We start from the raw sequence: 21,364 nt of genomic DNA, 5'->3' as shown, positions 1-21,364 counted from the left end.
TGAAATCCCTGACAGAAAGATTAAATACAAATCTAACAAATAAAAGAAAACCAACCCAGCTTCACCACCCAACTACTCAGTTGACATTTGTGCAGCTTTGCTATGGATTTACTACAGCAGCCCCTGCTCAAGAGAGGTAAATTACACAGTGCTGGAACCCATGAATTATATTTTTCACACACAAAATATTATTATGTCCATCTACCAAGCTGGGTAGCCATGCAGCCTCCATACAGCAAATCTGCAAATTGATTTTGACCTCTGCTGAAAAAGGAGCTTGGCAGATTGCAATGGAAACTTGAGTACGTGCACACAAAACTTGCCCAATCCCACAGCATCTCTGAATACAGCCAACTTTGTTTTTATTTTTGATTTAGCATATTTAATTCCAGTGAACACATGGGAGGGTGGTGACATAGTTTCCCAGATACAACTGCATCATACAGGAGCCAGTTTTGTTGTGCTCAAATGAGAATGCTAAAACGTTTATTCAGGAGAATCTCTCATATTATCACTTAGGCAGGATCCAGCCGTGGAAGAAGACTGTAACGCAACACGCTCCTCTGATTTTAGAATCCATCGTATTTTTCCCCAATAAATTCATCTTCTAATAAATAAACACCCATGTTCAAGCAGCCATGAAGAGTAAAGTCCCCAAACTAATATTTCAACAGCAAATCACCTAGAGGGAAAAGGGAGAAAAGGTACAATAAGAAGCAGTTTTAGCTATATATCTCATCTATTAGCAATGATGTTCCTCTAAAACTTATGTTGGGAAGTTAATGAAAGCAATACCTGCAAGTAAAACATACCAAGGATTAATTATGCCTTATTTGTAGTTATTTTACGTCTACCATCATCACCACTACCTGCCACCACAGAACTGGCGGTTTTACTTAACGACAGTGACTTTGAAGACTTACTGGACTTGGAAGGTTAACACAATGGACCATATACTTCAAACTTTTGACAGAATGTTTGTACCCAAAGAATCCCTAGCAGACGCCTAGCTAAGGAAGGAGAGTCTGCAACCTGTTCCAGTGCTAAATTTCTCTTACATTTAACAAAATCTACCTCCTGGCTTGTTACAAATCTAAAAGCATCAGTCATCCAACGCTTGCTTTTGTCAGGCATACAAAGTAGACACTGACATTTTTGCCCAACAATTTTTAAGGTGTTTGGTAAAGTATATTCAGAGTACTTATGAAAGGCTCTCTCATCATGTTTTCGTGTTCAAACAATACACTATAAAAGGAAGATTATTTACTCCAAACTCCCTGTTTTAAATTCTTTACAAACCTAAATCTGCAAGGGCAAGTTTACTATGATAAAAGGTATTATCATGGTAATGACCCCTTGTTTGTTTTATTATTACATTCATATACCACATTCAAGTGGACGCGGGTGGCACTGTGGGTTAAAATACAGAGCCTAGGGCTTGCCGATCAGAAGGTTGTTGGTTCAAATCCCTATGATGGGGTGAGCTCCTGTTGCTCGGTCCCTGCTCCTGCCAACCTAGCAGTTCAAAAGCACGTCAAAGTGCAAGTAGATAAATAGGTACCGCTCCGGCGGGAAGGTAAACGGCATTTCCGTGTTCTGCTCTGGTTCACCAGAAGCGGCCTAGTCATGCTGGCCACATGACCCGGAAGCTGTCTGCGGACAAATGCCGGCTCCCTTGGCCAATAAAGTGAGATGAACGCCGCAACCCCAGAGTCGGCCACGACTGAACCTAATGGTCAGGGGTCCCTTTACCTTACCACATTCAAAGAGCTCAAAAGTGGCACAGACACTTCTCCCCCTCTCCATTTTATCCTCACAACAGCCTTGTGAGGTAGGCTGGGCAGAGAAAAAATGACTGGCCCAAAGTCACCCAGCGGGCTTCATGGTTGAGCATGGATTTGAACCCTTGTCTTCTAGGTCCAACACCCGAGCCACAACTCCACCCTGGCTTGTCATCATTATGATCATTCTCCGGAGAAACCTCATGGTTTCAGTGTAGTGCTCAAACACTGCATTTAGTTTAATGCTGCAGTGGTAGAACAAAGTTCTGAGACTCTATAAAAACTTTTTTTAAAAAGAAGTGCCACAGCATATTACAAAATTTAAAGGGGGAGTAGACCTACAGAAGTGTTGTAGATATCACAAGCTCTAACCAGCTGATGTCCTTGACATCACACAACAATCTCCATCTTCCACACAACAGTCAGTCACAAATGCAGTGGTGAAGAACTGCAAATCCACACACCATGGTTGAATTAAGTAGGTCGGGTTCTGAAGAGTTGCAATTCCCCCCCGAGGGGTTAAACGGCTGTAGCAGTGCTACCTTGACAGCTCCCAGCATGCATTTCCCCTGAAAAATGGCTCCATTGCAAGAGGACATCCATTTACCTCCCAAACATTCAGATGTGTGCTTCATCTTGCTCATATCTTAAAACCCAAGGCTCTCATGCACTCCTTGTGGGCCTCAATAAGAGCACCACAGTGTTCTTCTCCTTTTTCGATGATGCTGCAAGACAAAATTCCCCAATTAAGCAATTTCACAAATCAGGTAGTTGACTTGTTCAGATTATGCTTTCTTTCTCCAAAGGAATGAATGGTTGCAATTTGCGTCCCATTCAGATCACCTTTCTGCTAAGGTTACAGGAAAGCTGCATGTTGTTGGTTAAAAAGAATCATGTAAAATGTCTTTTCTGTTTTACAGAATGCAGTGGCTGATGTTTTGATGTGAAGAGAGGAGAACAGGGGTCCAAGAGGCTTCCTAACCCTTTTCCCCCAGAGGTGTTTTCCCATTGAAGCATTACCACTAGCTACTCAGAAAGGATGGAAATATAAGGGATGGGAAATCCCTGTATGGGACAGCTACGTATTCCTGCATTGCAGGGGTTGGAGTGGATCAGAGCTTTCCAAACTGTGTGTCGCGACACATTAGTGCGTCAACTGCAGCCTGTAGGTGTGTCAAGTGAACACTCCACCCAGGGATGGAAAGAGGTTAGTTTTGTCTGTTTGCATTTCTTAGCGCAGAAAGTATTGATCTGATGTGCAGAGATCTTTCCTATTCTACTTAATTCAAGAGGGTTCTGGAAGCTTCTGTGTGTGAAAGAAACAAGCAGAAGGTTCATGACTGGATTATTCCCTCTGCTGAGTACAGCTGGCTTAAAGTGGTTCTGTTCTCTCTTCTGTCAGGGCCATGCTGACTATAAAAGAAGGGCCAGAAGGAGCCTGGGTTTCATTTTCTCTATCTGTTTTCCTTCTGGTGTGGTGTTCCGTACCTAGTACAGTGGCACCTCAGATTAAGTACTTAATTCGTTCCGGAGGTCCGTTCTTAACCTGAAACTGTTCTTAACCTGAAGCACCACTTTAGCCTATGGGGCCTCCTGCTGCTGCGCGATTTCTGTTCTCACCCTGAAGCAAAGTTCTTAACCCGAGGTACTATTTCTGGGTTAGCGGAGTCTGTAACCCGAAACGTCTGTAACCCGAGGTACCACTGTATGTTTAGTGTTCAGGTTTAGACTTGTTACAAGTTATTTGTAAGTGAAGTCTGTTGCAGCTGGATTCCTTATGAACAGGGCCAATCCTGAATGGACTGGATTTGCGGCCGTTATGCTCCTGAAATATTAAGCACCTCGTCTATTTTGGGGGGATCCTGCAACGTGTTTTGAGTTTTTACTCTGCTAACCATACACTGGAATCCGTTCTGGAGAATTTCAATGGCAAGTTTGACCTCTGGTTTGCTAGTCAGACCGAATTACCGCGTCGTGAAAAGACGCGTGTCTCGAGAAGTGTCTCGCCAGTTTGCTTCGCTCTGTCCCCTCCGAGTCTACGAGTCTCGCCCATGGCGAGTCCCCCCAGGAGGAGGCGGCGGCGGAGGGAGGCGGCCATTTCCCGCAGGGGCTCCGCTTCCTCCTCCTGCTCCCGACCCCCCCCCCCCGTGGCCCCGATGCTCCGGGCAGCCGGCCTGAGTCTTCCGAGGGCCAGACTGAAGCCCCCCGTTCCGGCCCCCGCTACCCACCAGGCGTCGCGCGCCCGCTTGGTCTCCGGGCAGGCGCAGCAGGGCTTGAGGGAGGGCGGAGGCTTCTGCTCGGCCGCTCCGGGAGCCGGGAGACCCGGGGAGTCGCGAGGAGCCACGGTCGACATGGCTGCGCAGAAAGACGCCCGCCTCCCCGCCCCACTCACTTCCGCCGCCGCTTCCGCCACACTCGGCTCGCCATTGGACGCCGAGCGAGGGGGGAGTGCGCCTGCGCGCGCGCCGCAGAGCGGACCAAGACCCGAAATGATAGAGGCGGGAGGAGGCGGCTTAGAGAACTGCGCGAGGGGCTATTGCAGCAAAATAAAATAAAATAAAAACACACGACGGCTCAATCGCCTTGGCTTGCAGTTTGGCCAAAGGCGGGATGGAGAGGAGATAGAAGTAGGCTGAGCCAGCCAGCAGCCTTCAGGTCCCGCATTTAATATTGCAACTGCAAGAAGAGGTTTTTTTTATCCACCCACCCCGTTCATGCCCACTTTTCTTTTCTTTTTAAAGAGTGGCCGTGCCACGCAGGAATGAAAAAGGATAAGGATAAAAGGAGGCAGGCGAAGGGGCAACAACTTCAGCGAGAAGCAGAGTTTGTTTGTTGGTTTTGAATGGAATAATAAAGCACAATATTTAGCAAACCCCCAAAAAAGGAAGAAAAAAAGTATTACGCTCCAAAATGCTTTCTGACACAGTTACTGTATTTGGGACTGCAAGCTTTTCATAACAAGCAGCCTGCCCTCTTGTCCTCATAGATTCATAGAGTTGTGGAGGTGGAAGGGGCAACGAGGGTCATCTAGTCCAGCCCCCGCAAGGCAGGACTCTTCTGTGAAGTCCCGTGATGCGCCCTGACGATGATGCTCTGCGAACAAATGCAAACATAAAAGCTGAGGGAATTCTGGACTCCTTTCCCTCCCTCTCCTCTCCTAAAAGAAAAAGGAAAAACCCAAAGAGAAATTAGCAGCGCTGTCTCTGATATGATCAAGACCTGACCCACTACTGGAAGACAAATGCACTAAGCAACACATGGATACAAGCATTACAGTGGTACCTCGGGTTACAGACGCTTCAGGTTAAATCTGCTTCAGGTTACAGACTCCGCTAACCCAGAAATAGTACCTCGGGTTAAGAAATTTGCTTCAGGATGAGAACAGAAATTGTGCTCTGGCGCACAGCAGCAGCGGGAGGCCCCATTAGTTAAAGTGGTACCTCAGGTTAAGAACAGTTTCAAGTTAAGAACAGACCCCCAGAACAAATTAAGTTCTTAACCCGAGGTACCACTGTATATCCGATGTCCTAAACATCGCTTTGTAAAAAAAAGGGGGGGGGGAACTGTCAGGCAACCCAGGTCTCCCTAGGGATGAAGTTCCACAAGCTTAGAGTTGCAAAGGAGGCTGAGCAGAAAAAAAAACACCACAACCCCGTGATACAAAATTGGCATTGGGTTGCAACAAAGGCCCGCCTGGTCAGTCTGCCTGCGGCCACAACTCCGTGAAGAAGCTTTGCACTCCTTTTAATTTGCAGGCAGCAAAGCATCGCATCAGCATCCCAGGTTATTGAGAAGAGGCGCAGGGTGTGCACACACATCCTGCCTAGAAGAGCATCCTTTCTCAAACTTTGGGGTCCCAGTTACAGATAGGTAGCCGTGTTGGTCTGCCATAGTCAAAACAAAACAAAATTCCTTCCAGTAGCACCTTAAAGACCAACTAAGTTAGTTCTTGGTATGAGCTTTCGTGTGCATGCACACTTCTTCAGGTATGCACACTTCTTCAGGTATCTGAAGAAGTGTGCATGCACACGAAAGCTCATACCAAGAACTAACTTAGTTGGTCTTTAAGGTGCTACTGGAAGGAATTTTTTTTTGTTTTGGGGTCCCAGTACGTTGTTGGACTACAACTCCCATCATCCCTAGCAGGAAGGGCCGGCTGTCAGGGATGATGGGGGTTGTAGTCCAACAGTGACTTGGGCACTAAGGTCGAGATAGGCTACTCTAAACTTCAGAAGAATCCTTATTTGCATCAGCCACTAGCCATAGCAATAAAACAAAATAAAATGTACTGAAGACAGAGGTAAAAACTATAGAAAATACATTTTGAGGGTTTACAACAATAATCAAATAATTGCCCACATTGCCCTCCCCCCAAAAACTTGCAGTTTTTGCTATCACCAGATCATCTTGATCTGCTAAAAAAAAAGGACACAGCAGCAATGGTTGAGTGACCTGGCATGGACAAAAATTTGTTGTTGTTGTTTAGTCGTTTATTCGTGTCTGCCTCTTTGTGACCCCCTGGACCAGAGCATGCCAGGCCCTCCTGTCTTCCACTGCCTCCCACAGTTTAGTCAAACTCATGCTGGTAGCTTCAAGAACACTGTCCAACCATCCTCTGTCGTCCCCTTCTTCTTGTGCCCTCCATCTTTCCCAACATCAGGGTCTTCTCCAGGGAGTATTCTCTTCTCATGAGGTGGCCAAAGTCCTGGAGCCTCAGCTTCAGGATCTGTCCTTCCTGTTATGTACTGAAGTTCTCACCCTGGGCCAGCAGGGGGATTCTGTAGGTAGTTTTCACTCAGGTCCACATCAGTTATTTTAGGCGGGGAAACTCTGGGTTGTTGTTGCTACAATGTTGACAGCAGGCTGCCTATAAAAGCAGGCCGGAGGAGCTGTTTGCGGTTCAGTTCTGTCCAGCTTAGAAGTAAATAGCTGCTCTGGAGAAATTGCTGTGTCGTCTGCTATGTTCACCCACAACTTAACACTTCCAGTGAGCACTCAGGGCTGATCTCCTTCAGAATGGATAGGTTTGATCTTCTTGCAGTCCATGGGACTCTCAAGAGTCTCCTGCAGCACCAAAATTCAAAAGCATCGATTCTTCGGCAATCAGCCTTCTTGATGGTCCAGCTCTCACTTCCATACATCACTACTGGGAAAACCATGACTTTAACTATACGGACCTTTGTTGGCAAGGTGATGTCTGTACTTTTTAAGATGCTGTCTAGGTTTGCCATTGCCTTTCTCCCAAGGAGCAGGCGTCTTTTAATTTCATGACTGCTGTCACCATCTGCAGTGAGGGGGAAGCACCTTCCTCCTCAACTCTTGCAAAAGAGTGCAAGCTCCGCAACTAGAAAGAAGAGGAGGGACACCAAGAAGACTGGAAGAAATTTAAAGACTATTTGAATAAATATTGTAATATTAAATATATGTAATCACTTGAAAGACTCAATTAGGCCTAGGATTAAATTGGGAATAAATAAATAAATGTATGATAAGAAAAGTTAGGAAATATGATTATGACTGTGATATGGTTTTATGAAATAATGATATTGGAAACTGCTATATATAATTACTAAGAAACTCAGATGGAAGAGATTTGAGGAAGTCAAATAATATGTTTATGAAGATGGATTTTAATTAATTAATTGAGTTTTAGTTTATGTGGTGATTTGTTTTCTTTTGTGTTTTATATATTTTTTTCTTTTTTCCGTTTCATTCTTTTTCCTTTATTATTGTTAACTTTTTCTTCTGTTATGTTTATGTATGGAAAATAATAGATATTATTGTGAAGAAGAAAAAAAGAGCGCGGGCTCCTCTGCACTTTTCCTATCTCTGGGGCTTCAGGTGTGCGCGCAGGCCGCGCCCCCCCTCCCCGCCGGGCGGCGTTGCTATGGAGACGGCGTGGGCCTAGCAGCCGCGGCCAGGCGCCGAGATGAGCCGCTCGGTGACGGTGGGTCGGGCGGCGGCGGCGGCGGCGCCCCCCGGGGCTCGCTCCCGCCGGGCCGTGGCGCCCAGCCGGGCCTTCGACTTCCTCTACGGTGATTGGCGGGGAAGGGGCGCCGAGGGAGCCGAGCGCGGGGAGGGAGGGAGGCCGGGGAAGCGGCGCCGGGAAGCTCGCCTGCATTCCGCCTTCTCCCTGGCGGGGACGCCGGGCGGCTGGCAGGCAGACACCAAGAAGAGCAGCTGGAAACAGACAATTAAACCCGGAGATACACTGAAAACACAGATCATTACTAGAAAGACAGCGCAGGAAGTGGCATTCTTATTATTATTATTATTAATAATAATAATATTTTTTATACCCTGCTTTCCCCCCAGAGACAGGGACTCACCAGCAGTTTACAGATAAGAATAAGAAGAGCTAAAAACAGAGCAGGGGGAGGAGGGAGGGAGGAAATCATTTAAAACCCCCAACCACAATTAATCATGGAAATACATTAAAAACACAGATAATTACTAGAAAGACAGCACAGGAAGTGGCATCATTATCATCATTATTATTAATATTCCCTGCTTTCCCCCCAGAAAGGGACTCCCAAGCAGTTTACTGTACAGATAAAAATAAGAACAGCCAAAAACGTGGGGGAGGGGAATAATCATTTGAAAATACAATTAAGCATGAATAGAATTAAGACTAAAGCACACCCATAAAGATATTCCAAGTGGTGTTTCAGGGAGCAGCGCCCACAACAGGCACACACAACCCCAACGTGCCGTAATAAAGGTGGATTAGACCTTCCCTTCCAGAGAGTGCAGAAGACAGGAGGTCATATTCATTTCCTGACTAAAAAAAAAAGTTGTCACCAATGATATTTCAATCAATAGTTGTAACTCATGTTAGATCACGTTGGTCTTTGCCACTCCCACCCGCTGCCCTGGGTGAGTGCTGCAAAGTGGAATTTGTGGTTTTTTTCTTGCTACCTTTACACCTCTGCTCTAATGTGTTGGCTGCAAACATCAATTTACACAGATAACTACGGTATGTACCTGTTTTACTATGTTTAGGCATTTCACTCCCCATCCCAATGTGATTGCTGGAAATGCAAGTTGGCATGGGATTTTATTTTCCCTATAGTTATCCTGTTATTGCCCCCCCCATAAAAGTCATTTGGAAAGCTATTATTGTCACCAGTTTTTCTGACGCGTTGACACATTTTGACATTTAGCTCTTACCATTCGCTCACCGATGTAGGTGATGCAAGCAGTAATCAATATTATTTACCTGTTTTCTTTTTTTGTATCACAGCCTTTTAACAGCTCCTCATCCAAATAAGCAGGAAAATTATGATATTTCCTTTCAACCTTTTTTATTGTGGTAGCACATCTGATTTGATTGATTGATTGGTTGATTTAATTTCTATACTGCTTAATATATTAAAATTTTCTCTAATTGGTGTACAAAAAACTGAAGCAACAGAAAACTTAAGCAAACTATTACATTTTAAAATGTTACATTAATACCAAGTTACACACACACACACATATCTATATAAATTTATTTTCCTTCTGAAACATCTCTCAACCTCTGGGTTCTCACCCAGGGTCCAAAGAAACTCTCAGCTCACCCTTGAAAGTCTCTCAACAAGAAGAGTTTGTGGAAATGGCAGACAGCACCCTAGTCTTTCACTCTAGACTTCCTTTATGTGGGCAAGCCCAAGGTGGATGGTACTTCCGCAGGCTGCCCACAGCTGTGCCCCATTCAGCTGCACACTCGACAACCAGTATTTTTCTAAGGGTCCCAAAGAATGGGAAAAGGTACTCCCCACACTCACAGCTGTTTCTTCAGCTGGACACACACGCACCCAACATGAGTGCTGTAAACAGCATCACCACCTTTTTATTGTGGCATCCCCGTCTGATCCTCTCCCCCTGCCCACGTGGTTGCTGGAAAAAGGAACTTAAACCAACTATATTCCCCAATCTTACTTTATTTTGTTTAGATGTGTAGCTCCCCCCCTTCCCAGCCCTTAAACACCAGAGTGCTTACACAGCAAGGAACACACTAAATGCACCTCTCTAAAAATAGGAAAACAATGGGAAGTGAAACAAGCATTTGACCAGGAGTGTCACATAAAACAAACCCAGTGCTTAACCCGGGTCAACTATTATAAACAACGTTCCCCCCACCAGCCAGATGTGCCACAAGGAAACTAGGAGGGGCTAAAAGGTGCACGCCTCTTCATGTTCCGTGGCAGACGTGACACGGAAAGGGTGAAGAAAAGAGGCTGCCATGAAGTGCAGGGCAAATCAGGGGTCAGCACTTTGCTCTCCAGACTCCAGGTGAGCCCTACCATTGCCAAGGCTAGCCTGAGTCAGTCTTGGTGTCTGCGGTAAGGACTCATTGGTAGCAATGTTTCATCTGAGCCACCAGTTTCAAAGTGAAAGAGTAGCTGGGAGGAAGGGGAAAGGTCCTATACATTATCACTCAGCCTAATATTCCTTCATAAGTTTAATGAAAATGTTTCTATTGACTGTCTTTATATGTGTTTTAGATCCCTTGTATACACTTTCAAGTGAGAGAGACCATGCACAAGCAACTGTCCAGTCTCATCTGCTTCACGATGAAATGGTAGGTGGTTACAGCCTTTAAAGAGTTCTTGCAGAACTGTACTCTCATATTTCTATACAAAATACATTTGCTGAATGGCTTTTCAAGTTAATGGACTATGCAGAGATGGCGAAGCTGGCACAAAAGTAAGAGGTCAAGAAGATGAGATCTTTGTTGAAGAGGAGAGGTTCTTTTCGGACTGTTAGAGGGAAAAATTACAGCCAAATGAAATTGTGAGCAGGATTTGAACAATAGGCAAGGGAAGTAGAATAAATCAGTGATAAATATAAGTTATAATACAGTAGAATATAAATGGCAGTTATGGCAGCAGATAAAGAAGCACAACAGGAATAGAGATGTAAGGATGGGAAGTCAAAATGCAAGAAATTATTATATTGAAAGTCAATTGAATATTGTCAAATTTTGTGTAAAAAAACTAGTAAAATTATTTTTAAAAAATTAAAAAATACATTTGCTGAGAGCTGAAATTGGAAATATACTTCATAAGCAGAGAAACAGCTTTAAAGACAGGGCATTATTTATACATGACACCAGTACTGATGTGTATCCTTTGGCCCACCCACAGATTTTGGATCAGGGCTGGCAGGAGATAATGGCACCAGCAAAGGCTGCCAACACTGAGGGACACTGGAAATATGTAACTCTTTATATATAAAATTGTTACAGAAAGATTTTGGAATAATTACATGGACTTTAAATAAAGGCGGTAACTGCCCATGGCTACTGTGAAGCATTTCTTTTCAGATTCCCTTGTAATTTATAGTGTAAACCTAAAAGTGGCAGTTGATTCTCTGTGGATACACATTGGTAAGGTTTGGCAGTGAATGTGTTTATTTGTCTACTATACGTTACCAGGGAGAGAATTTCCAGAAACAATTGTTTGTATCCTGGAAAGTCCTCTCTCATCAGTGCAGCCTTGTGTCTGTTATTATCTAAGAAGTTAGGCATAGGAAAGCTATGACTAAAAGGAAGAAGAAAAAGGCACTAATTTAAAAAGCACCAACTTCTTGATTCAAACGGTTTTGCAGCTCTGACCAGGCCAGGGATGCAAAGGAGCGTTTTTCCTTTGCAGCCACTGCTTGATTTGAAGCCAGACTGCTTGATTCAAGCCCATTTGCAAAGGGACTTTTTTTGGTCAAGGCAAAGGAGGAACTGGAAGCACAGTTAGAGGGCTTTTCAATCTGTGCATTAAAGCGCTGGCATCCAGTGGTTGAGAAGTAGACAGCCCTGCCCATCTGTCAAGTGGTCAGCGGTAGCAGATGAGCTCAAGATCCTGGTTATTTCCCAATATTTATGTTTCCACACAAATACTAGCTCTTATGATGTTATTCTCCATATATTTACCTACAATATTTGCCTTTTCTATCTTTTTTCCATATAAAAAAGAGGAAAGTGCCAGCATTTAAAACCATGTTCAGTAACCTGATTCACTATCCACCATACTCTATGCAACTAGAAGAAATAAACCCTGTTCCCCCATTCATTGACCGAAGATGGAGAGGAAGGGCAGAACGGTGCATTGAGGCTCTTCAGAAGCTTGCTAGGTAAGGGCCCTCCGGAGTTGTAAATGTTTTTTTGAAACGACTGTTTAGCCTTAGTTCCATTTCCCCACAAAGTAGGTCAGCCCTTGGCATTAGTGTAGCTTAGCCCTAATTCCATCTAAAATATGGCTGCAGAAACAAAGAACCATTTCTTACTTTAATTTAATTTATTGGTGTGGCTCGTTCACTCCAGTGATGATGATGGTCAGACTACCCATCTCTTTGCCATGATCGCAAACTTCACGTACAGCAAAACTTTTCAGATGGTGGCTCTAGGAAATGGCCAAATGGAGGTATAACCAAATGGCATAATTTCAAAGTTGAGGTCATATAGCTTTTCATGCACAGTATATTTTACTGCAATGTATGTAGTGCAGCACAGAAGCTTTTCTCACCAGTTTCACAGACCAGACAGCCCTGGTTAAGGATCCTGCTTCATTTTTTATCCTGCCGCATTTGGACAGAAAATCCAAGAAAGCCAGATATGCAATATTTAAAGCAATGGAAACATAGGAATCTGCCTAATACTGAGACAGACCAATCATTGGCTTGTCTAGCCCAAAACTGATGGCATGGACTTGCAGTGTAACAACTTCAGACCAAAGGGAAGATGTCAGTGGTTGAGGTTTCTTACTGATTTCAAGGGCAGCCCCACAGAGAATGCATTATAGTAATCAAACCTGGAGGTAACAAGAGTGAGAATGACTCTGGTGAGGTCTGGCCTATTTTGGAAAGGGTATAGCTGGCAAACCAGCTGAAACCGATAAAAGGTACTGCTTGTTACTGCTTCTATAATTAGTGCCAATTCAAGGGCCCACCCCTAAACTTTTAGGGCAGGTGTGGGGAAACTATGGAACCGGCAGATGCTGTTGGGCTCCAAGTCCCATCAGCTCCAGCCAATGGTCAGGGATGATAGGAATTGTAGTCCAACATTGGGTAAACCACAGGTTTTCCATCCCTATTAACAGGGAGTCAAAGCCCATAACATGCTGCACACCTAATTTCAAGACTGAAGGACACTAAATACCAGCACTTCAGTCTTGCCTGGATTGATTTCCATTTCAGCCACAAGTGAAGAAGAAGAAGAAGAAGAGTTTGGATTTGATATCCCGCCTTTCACTCCCCTTCAGGAGTCTCAAAGCGGCTAACATTCTCCTTTCCCTTCCTCCCCCACAACAAACACTCTGTGGGGTGAGTGGGGCTGAGTTTAGTGACAGAGTTTAGTGTTTCTGCTGCCTCTCTGAATATGATGCAAGTGTGAGAGGGCACTAGGTGTCACTAGCATAATGTTGGTTCTCTAGCTTCAATCTCTGTGCATCTTTACCCAAGAATTTCAGCTAGAATAGATGGTGAAAAGCACGAGGGAAAAGACAGGATTCTGTGGGTTCCAATGGGGGCTGTGCATTAATCTCCCAGCGCTGCTTTCTGAGGTCTACCCTCGGGAAAGAAGGTTTTTTTTAAAAAAGAAAGTTAAAGAACCCCTGACAGTTAAGTCCAGTCGCGAATGACTCTGGGGTTGCGGTGTTCGTCTCGCTTTACTGGCCGAGGGCAGCCGATGTTTGTCCGCAGGCAGTTTTTTCCGGTCATGTGGCCAGCATGACAAAGCCGCTTCTGGCGAACCAGAGCAGCGCACGGAAACGCCGTTTACCTTCCTGCCGGAGCGGTACCTATTTATCTACTTGCACTTTGATGTGCTTTCGAACTGCTAGGTTGGCAGGAGCTGGGACCGAGCAATGGGAGCTCACCCCGTCATGGGGATTCGAACCGCCGACCTTCTGATCAGCAAGCCCTAGGCTCTGTGGTTTAACCCACAGCGCCACCCGCGTCCCTCTAGAAAGAAGTAGTGCCTTTTAAAAAGTGTTTCGCACACCCAGAGAAGTCCAGGACAATCAAGCGGGTCATACTTCCTCTGTGCATCTTGAGACACATCTCTGACCATCTCTGGGTGACCAGGGCAGTTTCCATCCCAACTTTGGGCCAAAAGTCCCATTGAAAATGATCTACATAATAACCAAGGGAGTCTGGAACAACTCTCCCTCCAGGAGATCCTTAGGCAGGTGCCCGATTTATACATTGTATTCTAGCAGGAGATAACAGTTTCTTACCACACCTTCTTTTTTAAAAATTAGATCTCAACCGTCACTTCAGATTCCAAGAATTGAATATGAAGATCCTGATGTTGGTGGAAGGAATCGCTGGAAGTATTTTGAACGGTGGGCACTGAACAGAGCAAATCATACTCGATTGCAATACGTGTTTTTATCATGACCAAATAAATGAGTATTCCACCAAAATATGTGGAAAGGACATTTCTGTATTTCAGTTTCCCAAGGCATGGGAGTGTCTTGATCATATCATTTGATTTCATGTGTGTGTGAAGGCTGTCAATCACAAGAAGCACCTCTTGTAATCTATATCATGTTAGACACCCCCATGTCTCCATCCAGGCAAGGAAGAGGCATCACCAGAGTTTGAAGACATGTTGCAGCCAGGAGGGCACAGAGCAGGACTTGCTAAGGGTGTAGACTGAGCGGGGGCACGGCTGGGAGAGTCTCATGGGTGAGATAGAAAGGCCAGAAGGACCACAAATTGGCCCTCAAAGGCATCTTAAGCCATATCCTACCTCTAAATATGAGAATAGGGCCTGAAAAGTGTCCATTACAACTGCAAGGTAGCTAAATAATAAGCTTGTTAATGGACCAGACAGCCTAGGAGAGCTGTGCTGAGGAAATGTTCTGCTTGTTTCCTTCCCTGAGTTTGCCTAAACTCACTTTTCTCTCTTTTCATTTTTTTAAAAAATATTTTATTAAATTTTCAGATAGATAATAAACACTTTTCTCTCTTTTCAGACCTTTCATCCCATTTCATAAGCCGATGCCACTAAATGTTGTCTATGCAATGTCCAAGTAAGTAATGATATGCTGGCCTAAGTTTGTTCTCACACGGTGATCCCGTTGTTTTTCAAGAAGCTGATGTTTCTAGTATTGAAAAGTCCAAAAAAGAAAGAAAGGAAGAAATTTTCACCCGTAGGAGAGGGTTGGCTGTTCTTAGTTATCTGGTAATTGGTTGGTTGACTGACTACATGATTGGCAAAGATAAGGAGGGAAACATAGACTTCCCAATCCCTATAATGACCCTGTGGAAGGCATGCAGATGCCAGGTCCAGTTCACAGGTCCAGTTATACCTTGACAAATTAGAAAGCAAATTTCTGTGGGGTGGGGACTTCAGGTAATTTGGGGTGGGGGGTGGGAGGGAGTTGTGCTCACTTCATTAACTGCTGAAGGGGTGTTTTTGCTATTACAGTTTCAGGTAGCACTTCCTGGAAAAGCTACAGTGGCACATCCAGAGAGTTTCATACTATATTATGACTGTAAAAGTTGTATAGCAAACAAAAAGAACCTTAGGTCTCAACAGATTGTCAGTGTGGTGCAATGCCAAGAGTGGGGGACTGTGACCATAGAGACCTGGGTTCAAATCTCTGCTTAGCTGCACTTGGGTACTCTCATGCCAGCTTTCCCCAACCTGATACTCACCAGATGTTTGGGACTACCATGCCCATCTTCTCCAGCCATTGGCCCTGCTGGCTGGGGCTGAAGGAGAGTTGTAGCCCCCCCAAAAAAACATCTGGAGGGTAAGAGGTTGTGGAAAACTGTCTCACTCAGAGAAACTACCTCACAAGATTGTTTTGAGGACATTGTACAGCCGTACCTCGGTTTTCCAAAGTAATCCATTCCAGAAGACAGTTCGAGTTCCGAAACGTACAAAAACCAAAACTTCAGTACAGAAAACTCAATACGGAAGCTGTGTGGCATGTTTGACTTCTGAGGAATATTCAAAAACCAAAGAATTTACTTCTGGGTTTACAACGTTTGAAAACCAAGATGTTCATCAGCGGAGACGTTCGAAAACTGAGATACCGCTGTACATTGGTAATATAAACATGCGATAAACAAGGCAATGAAAAAATAGTTTGTTTCATAAAATTTATATACCGCTTGGTTGTAAAAACAACCGCTTGGTTGTAAAAACAACAAAAAATTCAATAAGTATGGTCTAATTTAATATAAAAAAAGTTTTTTAAAAACAACAACAATGACCTTAATTTCCTTTTGAGTGGGTGAAAACATTTTGAAATGTATTGTTTTGCTCTCCTTTGCTTTTTAGGCCAGAGGCATACATTGACAAGGTGAAATCCAGGGACAAGCCAGCTTATCTCATTTCACGAACTGTGGGTACACAGACGGATTATCGGGATGGTGAAGCTCAGACAGATCCCTACAGCCCTGAATATGTGGTGCCCCCAGGTTCCATCCCTGAGCTCCTGACCCTTGTCACGCTGACCTGGGGTGAGTTGAGCAAAGGACTGATGGTTATATGAGGGCTCTTTCCAAATTGCATGAAGCAAAGACACAATTTTCTGAATGTTAGAAGATGGGTTTGCTCCCACATTCCACAGTGATAGTGCTTTTTTCCGGGGGGAAAAAATTAGAGGTACTCTCATTTTGATTCAAGAAAATCACCATTTTATAGTTCGAATCGGGAAAAATAAATTCAGTAAATGGACAAAAGTACAAAGGATATGCATTACCTCATATTACACAGCTGACAGCTCATAGTAACTTCCATTACTTCCAAATCTCCCATTAGATTCACACAATGTTAAGCGTACCCCTGTGTCCCCCCAGAAAAAAAGGACTGGAACTGTCTTACGGACTCTGCTCTGGATTTGTGGAGGGTTTACTCCTCAGCCTTTTCTTCTGAAGGCATCCTGCAAGTCAGTGGGCATTTAGGATCAGAGATTTCCTTCTTCTAGATCAGCTGTTTGTCCCAGGCTGACAAGCTCCATCTGTCCAGTAGCACATTTATACTGTACTTATATTTATAATATTTATATTTATATTTCCAGGGCAGCTTACAACAAAACACTATTAAAAATACAGTGTATAATAATTAAAAACAATAAAAGACAGCTATGGAACTACAACGTTCTTTATATCAGAGTTAGCATTAAACAATTTACAACCCAGAGTTAATGCCTAATTAAAAAGCCTGACTGTATAAAATGTTTTCATCTGGTGCCAGATTCAAAGTCTATCAAAGCAGCAGCAGTACAGAAGGGCAGCAGAAAGTGCAAATTGCATTTGTCTTAATTAACATTACAGCAGCAGAAAATATGCTCACATCTTCTGTTATCCCAACTACGTACAAGCGATGACCAAGCAGCCTCTCTATTTTATTGGCCAAGTTCTGCAGGAGAAACCTGAGTCTTATCATGATTACTGTAATGAGAGCACCTGCAATTTAGTCACTTTTAAAAAACGCCGCCTTTTGGCCACCTCAGAAGTGTATGTGTTTTTCATACTTCCGTTTAGGCAGCTTTTTGCATTGTGGTTTATAAATTATATCACATTGGTAAAAAATAAGCTATACGCTCTTATTGTTTCCTGCCCTTTGAAGGACGGGGCCTTCCAGCAACCCAGGCAGAAGTGGAAGTGATTGAACGAGCCCGAGAAAAGCGTGCCTGGGAGGCCACGCTCCCCCCGCTCAGCGATGCCACAAAGATTGCAAAGAGGCGGAGGATGATGGAGGAAATGGAGAGGAAAGAGTGGGCCTTCCGGGAAGTAGAAATAGAGGAGTAAGTCTTTAATTTTTACCTTCCTGTTTTCGTAGCTCATGGTCCCAAGGAATCTCTGCTCAAGTTCAAAACAAGCAACCAAAACAGGTTCTGAACAGAAACTGTAACTTCAGGAGACCATCGCTTTAACCACAATTCAAAGTGTTGGTGCTGACCTTTAAAGCCCTAAATGGCCTCGGTCCAGTGTACCTGAAGGAGCGTCTCCACCCCCATCGTTCTGCCCAGACTGTGAGGTCCAGATCCAAGGGCCTTCTGGCGGTTCCCTTGCTGTGAGTAGTGAGGTTACAAGGAGCCAGGCAGAGGGCCTTCTCGGTGGTGGCGCCCGCCCTGTGGAATGCCCTCCCATCAGATGTCGAGGAAATAAACAACTATCTGACTTTTAGAAGACATCTGAGGGAAACCCAGTTTAGGGAAGTTTTTAATGTTTGATGTTTTATCATGTTTTTAATATTCTGTTGGGAGCTGCGCAGAGTGGCTGGGGAGGCCCAGCCAGATGGGTGGGGTATAAATAATAAATTATTAGTAGTATCATCGTCATTGTTATCATCATCGTATCCATGATGGATAAGTTAATGGTCCTCCATGTGCAGGTGTCCCTAGAGATTAGTTTCCAAACTGAGCCATAGTTAGTGGTATACAGTTGATTTAGATTCTTTGTCACCATGAACCCTAGATACCTAAGTTTGGTATGGCGTACCAGGATTTGAAAACCCTCATTATCCTAGACTGTTCCCCCAGTGGGATGTTAAAAAACATCGTATCTGATTTGCCAAAATGAAATTTCAGGCCTGCCACCTCTTGAAAAGACCTCATAGGCTCTTGACAACCAGGTACTTCTTTGTAATTAGCGGGAAATGTTTGTGGGCGTGGCCACATAGCTGGCAGGCTGCGTTTATTTTATTGGGTCATTGGTTCTGCAAGCCATTATAAAAGGTGCATGATAAAAATGTGCACTGGGTATTTGGAACAAAAAAAAGAGAAACATTTGTTATAGGTAAATCATCTAAATCAGGCTTCCTCAACCTTGGCCCTCCAGATGTTTTTGGCCTACCACCCCCATGATCCCTAGCTAGCAGGATCAGTGGTCAGGGATGATGGGAATTGTAGTCGCAAAACATCTGGAGGGCCGAGGTTGTGGAAGCCTGATCTCTTTAAGGATGGCAGTAGTGTTTGAGATCTGTTGAACCCTCTTCTTTTCCTATTCTTTTTTTGAAGACTGCAAGAAGTTAGACTAGAACTCTTAAAGGCTCTGCTGAGGAAAAGGGAAGAGAACCGCAATGAACTGATGGTCACTCGCTTGGATGCTCACTGGTTTAACCTCATGCAAGAAAAAGAAGAAAAAATTAAAAAAATTCAGCATGAACATATAAAAGGTAAAGGAAATGGTAATGGAGTAGAAAGTCTATACCACTGTCTGCTTTCCCAAGCTATAGAAAGCTGATACATATTTTCATTTAGATGTGTATCTTGTCTGAAATTCCTTCTCAGCAATCCGAAGACTGATAGCCAAGGGGAAAAATGTGGAAGGAAAACTGGATAAAAGAAATGTCATCAGGGACTACACTGAATTTGATTCACAGCCTTATGCTCCTCTATCAAGAATTGGCTACTTTCCAGACAATAGAGCCGACCGTTTCATAGTGAAGAACCCCTTTCTCAACACCTATCAAGGTCAGTCATGCTAAGGAAATCTTCTAGCCCATTTTCCCTTTTCCTGGACACATGTAAGCTACAAAGGACATGCAGACTTCATTCCCTTTCTGTTCAGGGGAAGGTCAGTTTCAGGTGCTCTGTTGTAATCTCTGTGCCTGATAAGGCCACATTGGATCAAAGTGAGTCACTCTCTTTCATCACAATTCCAATTTCTCTGTTCTTCCTCCACTTCCGCTTCCACCCCACCCCAATGCTTGCATTCTCTCTTTCCTAGGATTACTTGAGCTGGAGGCATCTCTTCCTGACTCCATCACTCAGCCCCGAACGGAAACTCCCAAAAGGAACACCACCACTAAGGATGGGTTTATTAAACGGTCGGCTAGACTAGAATTGGAACTGGCACAGGTTTATCAGGTGCAGTGCTTTATGTGAGGCCATTGCAACTCTTCCTACCTGAAATCTGTCTCTTACTTTGCTTCCTGAATACCAGCTTTAGGCCATTCTAGGCAAGAAAACTGTGTGCTGAGGCATAGGCGCCATCTTGGGTGTCAAGGCTGTGGGAATGTTGTGGAAAGTAGGAGAGGATATATTGATTAAATATTATCCCTCCTCACTCAAGCTAGTGAGCAAGGAGCAGAGCACATTTCCTTGTACATTTCAGGAAGCTAGTTGATGGATTCGTGAGAATCATTTAAGTTAACCAAACCAGTCTGGCTTGTCCAGTCTGGATTGTTCCTGGTAAATTTCTCCTTTATTTCCCTCTTAAAAATAATAACATGACAGTCTTCTTTAAAAGTAATGGTAACGTTTACTTACATTCAGTTCATAGTAGTATCCTGAAGGCAGGCTTTAGCTTGTAGTTACAGTTACATTTATAGAGAAAAGAAGTCTGAGCTAGGCCTGTAAGGATGAGCCATGTGGAAGGATAAGCCCTGTGCATCCGAAAGAAAAAAATGGGAAAAGGCGAAAAGAGGAAGATGGCTGTGTCACTAGCCCTTTTGTAGGGTCTGCTGGAGTCTCACCCATCTACCTGGTCACACACAGGGGGAGGAGGAGGCTCCAGAGCAAGTATGACAAGAATGCCTTCCTGTCTGGAGCAACATTCCCGTGTGTGTCTACTCTAGGTAACAGGAATTATATTTGACTGCTTCAGTGATGATACATCCCACAAACGGCACCCACAAAATTTTTACTGTGAGTGCCTGGCCGGGCTACCAAACATATTGTGTGCTGCGACAGGGCGCTCCATCTGCCCTTCTACTGCGGCAGCGACATGTGACGTCATGCAGGTACATGACATCACATACACACCACACACTGGGCCCCCACAATGCTGGGTGGAACCTGGCGTGCCTGTGCTGAGGAGGAACCGTGCCACCTATTTTTAGAGGTTGCAGGCTGCTATTCGACTTCTCTTGTTCCTTTTACCTTCATACCATCCTTCTTCATTCTCTTCTCCTTCCCAGCCTCCCCTCATTATCCCATTACTTTCTAGCAGATTGGGGAAATATGTGAAATGAATAGTGCCAATGTAAAACATGGACCAGCTGTTATAAATGTTTTGTACTACTGCAACAGTTTTTTGGGTGAATTAAGAAAAGAAAATTAGTGAAGAGATGCTCTTCAGGTCACTTAGACTTAGTTCCTCCGATGCTACTAACTTCTTTTCCAGATATTGCAAGACAGAAAGAAAAAGGTTAAGGAGCCGCGTAAACCACTTCGTTTCCTTGAGAAGATATCAAAGATCCCCGCTCGTCCTCCCACTCCAACACTGGAAGTGCCTTCACTGGTAGGGGAAATATTTCTGACACTCTGAGGGGCCTTGGCCTATCTCCAAGGCGGGCTGCAGTTTTGGTGTGGGTGGAGGAAGATCAGAAAGGCAACAGGGAGAAATAGTGACAGGCAGACAAGGGTCAGAGACAAGGGCGGAATCAGACCAGGCAGAAGATCAAGTTCCAAGGCACAACGGAGGGTTGGAGAGCTCAGAATCAAGTGGCAGGTCAGAGGCAGGCAAGGACACAACCTGACAAGGTGACGGTGGGCCAGGAAGGAAGGAGAGTGCAGGCCACCGCAAGGGCTTGCTCACCGTCCTCCCTGCGCTGGGCAGCAGCACTGGAGTGGGAAAAGGGGACATTCTGGGATCAAATCAGAAGCTGGGGAGGCTTCTGTAAGTCCGGGATGTCCCAG

At 44.4% G+C, this 21,364-nt stretch overlaps 2 protein-coding genes across 2 annotated transcripts in view; one reads left to right on the top strand and one right to left on the bottom strand.

Annotated features, from left to right (window-relative positions):
* Window positions 1-341: 341 nt before the first annotated feature.
* Window positions 342-4,139, bottom strand: COX17 (cytochrome c oxidase copper chaperone COX17). Its single transcript, XM_081894988.1, has 3 exons — window positions 4,010-4,139; window positions 2,389-2,506; window positions 342-682 (listed from the first exon to the last, which is right to left on the bottom strand). The coding sequence occupies exons 1-2, from the start codon at window positions 4,132-4,134 to the stop codon at window positions 2,422-2,424; spliced, it is 210 nt and encodes a 69-aa protein (XP_081751114.1). The 5' UTR covers window positions 4,135-4,139; the 3' UTR covers window positions 342-682; window positions 2,389-2,421.
* Window positions 4,140-7,700: 3,561 nt separating this feature from the next.
* Window positions 7,701-21,364, top strand: part of CFAP91 (cilia and flagella associated protein 91) — a 30,488-nt gene continuing 16,824 nt past the window's right edge. Inside the window, exons 1-11 of the mRNA XM_081894029.1 lie at window positions 7,701-7,816; window positions 10,271-10,347; window positions 11,734-11,891; window positions 14,018-14,101; window positions 14,738-14,794; window positions 16,054-16,235; window positions 17,347-17,524; window positions 18,740-18,897; window positions 19,013-19,195; window positions 19,452-19,591; window positions 20,850-20,966. Of these exons, the coding sequence (XP_081750155.1) occupies window positions 7,711-7,816; window positions 10,271-10,347; window positions 11,734-11,891; window positions 14,018-14,101; window positions 14,738-14,794; window positions 16,054-16,235; window positions 17,347-17,524; window positions 18,740-18,897; window positions 19,013-19,195; window positions 19,452-19,591; window positions 20,850-20,966 (1,440 nt within the window). The 5' untranslated portion in view covers window positions 7,701-7,710. The remainder of the gene's footprint in view (window positions 7,817-10,270; window positions 10,348-11,733; window positions 11,892-14,017; window positions 14,102-14,737; window positions 14,795-16,053; window positions 16,236-17,346; window positions 17,525-18,739; window positions 18,898-19,012; window positions 19,196-19,451; window positions 19,592-20,849; window positions 20,967-21,364) is intronic.

The sequence above is a fragment of the Podarcis melisellensis genome (assembly GCF_964234715.1).
Source record: "Podarcis melisellensis genome assembly, chromosome: 17".
NCBI classification, from domain to species: Eukaryota; Metazoa; Chordata; class Lepidosauria; order Squamata; family Lacertidae; genus Podarcis; species Podarcis melisellensis.
This window is presented reverse-complemented; position numbering and strand designations above follow the sequence as displayed.